General features: G+C 26.0%; 1 protein-coding gene across 1 annotated transcript; it reads right to left on the bottom strand.

Annotated features, from left to right (window-relative positions):
• Positions 1-2,898: 2,898 nt before the first annotated feature.
• LOC120070150 (rho GDP-dissociation inhibitor 1-like) lies at positions 2,899-6,400 on the bottom strand. Its single transcript, XM_039022004.2, has 5 exons — positions 6,022-6,400; positions 5,540-5,606; positions 4,476-4,697; positions 4,157-4,281; positions 2,899-3,145 (listed from the first exon to the last, which is right to left on the bottom strand). Exons 1-5 carry the CDS (start codon positions 6,220-6,222, stop codon positions 3,065-3,067), a joined length of 696 nt encoding a protein of 231 aa, XP_038877932.1. The 5' UTR covers positions 6,223-6,400; the 3' UTR covers positions 2,899-3,064.
• Positions 6,401-7,166: the final 766 nt, after the last annotated feature.

The following is a 7,166-nucleotide window of genomic DNA, read 5'->3' on the forward strand; positions in this document are numbered from 1 at the left end:
CTTAATATTATCTACTTTTAATTTTATTCCTCTCAAAATATAAGACAAATACGTAGATGTAGTCATGTTTATGTATCAAAAGTTCGTCACACACACAAATAAAAAATTAAAATATTTCAAAAATGTAGATAATAAAAGAAGAAATTAGGAGATAGAAGCAGTATCTATAAGCTTAATTTTTAAAAACAAAAACAAAAAACGAAATGATTACCAAATGTAACATTCATCGTCTTAGATTTATTATTCAACCTTGATTGTGTTTGGAACATTTTCATGGCATACCAACAAGGAAAGATAATAATTAAAAGGGAGATTTATAGACAAACTTGAAATGTTTCCAAACAAAACTAGGATTAGGGGGGGAAAAAAGAATAAACACACACCAACAAAGATTTGACAAATACCCACCAAATTATGAATCACCAAATGGAAATAGAAAAGAGAATGAAAAAGATTTAAGTTTGGAGTAAGAGTTAAGAAAAAATAAGAGCAATCAAACACATGTTGGGAGGGCTGCCCACTACTATATGATTTCCCCCCCATTTTAACCTCTCATAATTAAGCTTTAACAAACCCATAATCATTGAATTCAACCACTAACAAATGAAACCCTAAACTTCTAATAATGTCTTCTAATAGAGACCATTTAACAATATAGACATAAGTTTGTCCACTCAATACAACGTATTTCAATTTACAACAATGATGGTCTAAAACTCTTTAATCTAATTGCCATCAATATCAAATGTAAAAAGCCAACCATTTTTGTAAGAGGACACATTATTAGTGTAATAGTAATAGTAATAGTAGGTACACTAAAGAATAAGTCGTTCTAAATCACAGACGTCTTGGTTGCTATCAAATTAAAGCACTGCTTCATCATCTTCCTTCTCAACATGAAAAAAAAAATCCTAAACTTAGTACATATTTGGGAGTGATTTAAAAATTGTTTAAATCACTTTTATCATGTTTAAAATCATTCTGAAACACGTTTTTAATTACTCAATTAATTTAATATTTTAATTTTACAATTTTAAATGCAATTTTCATATAAAAGCAATTTTAAAAACGATAAAAGTGATTTTAACTATTTTAAAATCACTTCCAAACATGCCTTCTAAAAAAGATATAAACACAACACCAATGTGACAAACATGAAGAAAAAGAAAGCTATAGCACTAGTTGATCTGATTGGATTGGTTATAGAAAAAATGTTTTAAAAAAATATCATTTTTATTTAAACTTTTTTTTTTTATAAAAAATAAACATTTAAAATACACTTGGAAAATATTTCAAAATCTATTTTGAGTGGTCGCTAAACCGTTTAAGTTTTTCCAAAACAATTTATTTTCAAAATTCTACACTTGAAAAGTTACAAATACATTCTTCATCTCTCAATTTAATATTATCTACTTTTAATTTTATTCCTCTCAAAATATAAGACAAACACGTAGATGTAGTCATGTTTATGCATCAAAGGTTCGTCACAAACATAAATAAAAAATTAAAATATTTCAAAAATGAAATTAAAAAAATTTATTATATGATAAATTATGATTGAATAATTTGGTAGTACATATAAAAATAATCGAGATAAACCTAAATATTTTTCCAAGTATAATGCTAAAATGACCACCACGCCAACGTGGAGAAGAGACGTATGCCCCAATGGATTGGGTGGAAAGAAATTAACTTTTAACTTTGATGTGAAGAAACGAATGAATCAAATAAAATTGATAAGGATTTTTTTATAAATAAAATGTTTAGAAATTTAAAACGTCTGATGCAGATTATTTTAAATAAAATAAGAATTACATGAAATAGAATAATTAACTTTGTGGCAGAATCATGAAAACACATAATACATTCCCTAAGGAAGTTTCGTCCTATTAATGTTAAATATGATTCTAAGGATCGGATTGAACAAGAATGAATGTCATACATAAGAGTTAAAATCAATTTCGATAAGGGATTGAATATTCAACTAATTCGTTTTTAAACGATCAAATTGGTGTCATTCTAACAATATCAACAACATTCGTGAGTCAATTTGAACATAACCAAGTGGATATATATATATATATATATATATGATAAATCTTTTACCTTCGTTACGATAAATTCCATCCACCATGGTTTATTGAATTAAAAATATTATATTTCAACCTTTGATCACATGGCAAGTATTTTTCTCTAATTAATGTCATATAAAATATCCTTATGATCACATGTGTTATAATAACAAGTATCCTCTTTAATTATACAATAAAATAAATAAAAGTCTTGTTTTCTCACGTAACAAGGATCTCTCATTGAAAAAAGAGAAATTTTCACAAATAAAAAAATATTGAACTATTTACGAAATAACAAAAAAAACTCTAATAGACTTCTATCAATGTCTATTAGTGATAGATTTCTATCAATTTCTATCACTAATAAATACCGATAAACTTCTATCAATCTCTATAAAAAAAAAAAAGATTAAAAAGAGTAAAATTTTTAAAACTTGTTTAAATAATTTCCATTATTTTTTTATTTTTGAAAACTCTTCTTACAAAACTTCACAATAATGGATGTGAGATGGGATATGATATTTATCTAACATTTTAAATTAAAAAAATACAAAGGTATATTATTGTCAATTAGCTACACACATCCATCTCTAATTTTTTTTAGTTTGATTTTAATATTGTTAGCATCATTGCTTAAAACATTAATGTTAACAAGCATATATCATGACATAACTCTTCTTTGGATGTTTTTTTTGTGTACTAACAAAACGTTAACATATTGAATTGAACTATCGAATGATAATTTAGTACGAAGACGATATAAGTAAGTTGGTTGATAAAATAATGGAAAAAGTTGGCCAAAAGAAGATGAATGATAACATAGACATGAGAGGGGGGAAAAAAGTATATATTATATAGAATGAACAAGTGATACACAATCCCATTTGGATTTACAGGAAAAAGCTAATAGAAAAGGTAAGACAATAATAATAATAAAGGCAAAGCTAAGTTTCCAATAGGAAGAGGAAAGTTCTGTTGAATTACAATACTCATCAAGAGGGTGTTGGCCACTTCTTTTGGATTTCAAAGTGGTAGCTCACATCTAAATAGCACTTCCCATCATCATCCACAAACTGTGTAACAAAAACAAATCAAATGAAACTTCAATTATTTATATCCTTTTTTTTATTATTATTTATTCAATTTTTAAAATCTATAAATGTCTAGGTCTAATTGATTTTTGTATTTTGCTTCAATTTTTTTTTTTTTAATTTTTGTATTTATATGCTGCTTAAAAGAACTTACCCCAAATTCCCTAGTTACAGAAAATGAGAGGTTGAATTAAAAAATATATATACATAATTATAATTTGACCTGGAATTTCAAAAGTACTTTTAAATAGTAATGAAAATATGGATTCTATGTACTTTTTGTAGGCTTTAATTTTTAAATATTGAAAACAAAAAAAAGGACATTAACCACATTTCATATTTTAGCTTTTTATTGGTAAGAATCAATATTTAAAATGTGAATTTCAACGGAATTATAAAAATCTTAATTTTATAGAAATTTTAATGAAAATATCTATTTGTAGATATTTCTGGAAAGTTATATAAACAAAAGAATCAAGTAAGAAATTTAAATTAGTAAATAAATATTTTATGATTTTAAATAAGTTAACATGTCTATTACTTATATTATATGTATATTAGTGACATTTTTGTTATTTTTTTTTATTTCATAGATTTTGTTACGAAACAATGAAAATATCAATTCACCTCTCATGTCGATGTCAAATCCATAGAAACGTGAAATATCGATGAAGATATCGACATGTCGATAGAAATTTAACATTATAGTAAGAAGTAAGCTTATAAATATACTAATTTCATCCCTTGGTTTATTTCTTTTGTTGTATGTATTTTTAGAGTATTTTTAAAATCAAATTCTTGTTTTGAAAACTAAAAATTATAGATTTAAAAAATATATATTATTTTTGGAATTCGACTGAAAATTTAAATATTTTCTTGAGAAAAAAAATAAAAATCTTGATTAAGAATTTGTGAAAAAGCCTAACCGAATTGTTAAAATAAAAGAAAATCAAATAATTATTCAACGAAACTTAAATTATCAACAATTTTGACCTTTGTCCTTGCGGTATAAGACCCTCTTGCAAACATTCCAGAAGGTGTAGTTTCTTCTTCCATTCCATACACATAAGGCTCCTTCTGAGGACTGAAAGTTCCAAGCATTTTCTTTGTATAATCCACTGCCAAAATATTAATCCAACACAATCAAACCAAAAATTTTATTTTAAATTTCGAGTTATTTAATTTTAAAATTATTAAAATCATTTTTGTCATATTCAAAATCATTCTAAATAAACCTTTAATCATTCAAATTTAATTTAACATTTAATTTTACACTTTTTAAATGATTATTCAAATCGATATGAAAACCAACCTCTAACTCCACTCTTCCAGATGGTGTTTGTGTACTTGAGACCCGAGACGATATTCCCGGCAACGACGAAACTGAACCGGAGTCGGTACCGGGAGCCTTCCTTTAAGGTGAAGAGGCTGCTATTCTTGGAAGTTTTGGTAAATGGCAATGGCAGCACAAGATCTTCTCGCCCTGGACATTGGATTGTTAGGCTCAGGATTTTCACTTCTGCTTCTTTGCTTTCTGCTTCACGTTAAAAACATACATTATTTTATCTTATGATTGAATCTTAAATTAACATTATGTAACGTTTCTTAAATAATTTGAAGCTAAATCCTTAACCCTTCTATTTCTCTTACTAAATTCAATACATAACTTTTCATAAATTATAGTCGATACTGAGTATATAAAGCACGGTTTCTAAATTAGCGATCTTTTATTTTGTTTTGTATTTTCGGTTTTTGAAAATTAATTATCCTATACATCACTTTCATTCTATTAATTTGTATGTTTTTGTTGTCTGGGTGCCCTTTCAAAATCCAAGAACAAAGTTTGAAAACTCAAAAATGTAGTTTTTGTTTTTTAAATCTAACTACGAATTCATATTTTTTCATAGAAAATGCAAAAATTATGATCAAGAAATTACGTGAAACAAGCACGATTTTCAAAAATCAAAAACTAAAAATCAAAAGTTAAAGACCTCATTTAGTAATCATTTCGTTTTTTTTTTATTTTTGATTTTTGAAAAGTAAACTTATTTCTTCGAGAATTTCTTACAATGATTTCTATTTTTCTTAAATACAAGGGTTGAAGTCTTAGTTAAATTTTAAAAACAAAAACAAATATTTTAAAACTATTTTTTTAGTTTTCAAATATTGGCTTGGTTTTTTAAAATATTGGTAAAAAATAGATAACAAATCAAGAAATTCAAAGATGGGATGAGTGTTTATATTAGAAGTGGTTTGTTTATGTGGTTCCTAAAATCTAAAAGTCAGAAAATAAAATATAATAACAATAACAATACTAATTAAAAAAGAAGAAAAAAAACATAATGAACACAAAGAAAAATTAATGTTCATTTTCACCTCCAATGGCTGAGAGATCCACACAACCCAGCAACTGTTCTTTCCATTTCCTCAAGCTCTCATCATCCTAGAGAAAGAACACCAAAGAAAATGCTTAGTTGATTGAATTTTGGGAATACTTTTGAAAATAACAAATTTTAATATTATTACTTTTTAGGGAAAAAAATTACTTATTATGTTTTATTTAGACTATATAACCTAAAAAACATATTAATTTAAAAGATCTAAATTTTTAATTAATTAAATGTACATTTTACTTTATTAAATCTCATATAAAAAATAAGACATATTTGATTACTCGTTGGCCTACAGTCCTTTTTTTTTTTTTTTTAACTCAATCTAATCACGAAGAGAAAAACTATAAAAAAAATTCTTGAAAAAATCAACTTATTACATGATACGGTGTCATTAGAGCAAGTGACTAAGCCGCAAAAAACGTTAAACTTCAGTTAACAATGAAGTATTACTCTTTGAAATTTTACCTTATCTTTCTCGAGTTGTTCCTTGAGAGAGAACTGAGGACCAAGATCCATTCCTCTATCTAACTTTAGTTTGTTCTCTTCATCTTCTTCAATGATCTCTTCTTCTTCTCTATTGTTCATTGTCCTACCGAGCTCTTCCTCTCCAATTTGAGGGTTAAACTTGACATCCTTAGTCGAGAGAGAATCGACGACGGCCGACATCGTAAAATGGAGGAAGAAAGAAAGAGAGAAAGTTTAGGGCACCAAACAAAAAGCGTAGATGCTTTTAGAAGATAGCCTTGCTAAAAATAGATGTTTCCCTCTCCCTTTTATATAAATAAAAATTGTGGAAGCTAAGAGAGAGAAAGGTAAGGGCAACAGTATATTAATTATTTGTCTTAAGCAAAAATTAACAGCCAACCCTTTTTTTCAACACATAAAATATATGTGATTTTTTATTTTTTATTTTTTTGCTAATTATTAATTAATTATGTGGTATACCAACTCAGAAGGATTCTGCATTAACCATAAGCTACATCAAATAATGATGTTGATGTACCGTTGGCTCCTTTTTTTTTTTTTTTTTTTGCTTCTTTTTCTTGGAAAAAAAATTCTAATATTTACCTTAAAATTAAGAAAAATTATTTTAAATAACAAAACCGTTGAAAATATTTATAAATAATAGTAAAATATCACAATCTATCTGCGATAGATCATAATAGACTACCTATCATGATATTGATAGACATAGATTATAGTCTATTACGATGTATCACATATACACAATGAAATTTTGTTATATTTATAAATATTTTGATTCAGTTTTCTATATTTTGAAAACAATCCTAAGATTAAGTTTAAATCAAAATTTAATGGCTCCCAATTGAAACAAATATACATAAATTTTCTCATTTGTTTAAGAAAAATGTTTTTTTATTTTTTAAAAAATTGTAATATCACCTCGACGTTTCATAAATGTTCTAAACACCCTTTAATTTGAAGTAGCAAATCATGCATTTAGAATTATGGATGTAAATTGAAAGTTAAGACCGTGAAGTGGTAACCTAGAATAGCGTAGGCTCTATTTGATAATTTTTTTTTTTCAAAATTGTGTTTATTTTTTCTCAATTTCTTACTCGTGGTTCTTATATTTTCTATATAAGCAT

This window comes from Benincasa hispida, chromosome 1, assembly GCF_027475165.1.
Source record: "Benincasa hispida cultivar pf3 chromosome 1, pf3_genome.v1.1, whole genome shotgun sequence".
NCBI lineage: Eukaryota > Viridiplantae > Streptophyta > Magnoliopsida > Cucurbitales > Cucurbitaceae > Benincasa > Benincasa hispida.

Excerpts from the sequence above, each read along its gene's own strand:
- LOC120070150 (XM_039022004.2), bottom strand. The coding sequence starts at position 6,222 with ATGTCGGCCGTCGTCGATTCTCTCTCGACTAAGGATGTCAAGTTTAAC. Across the intron at positions 5,607-6,021 it reads AACAACTCGAGAAAGATAAG|GATGATGAGAGCTTGAGGAA; the intron begins GTAAAATTTCAA and ends TTCTTTCTCTAG. Across the intron at positions 4,282-4,475 it reads CTGGAAGAGTGGAGTTAGAG|TGGATTATACAAAGAAAATG; the intron begins GTTGGTTTTCAT and ends ATATTTTGGCAG.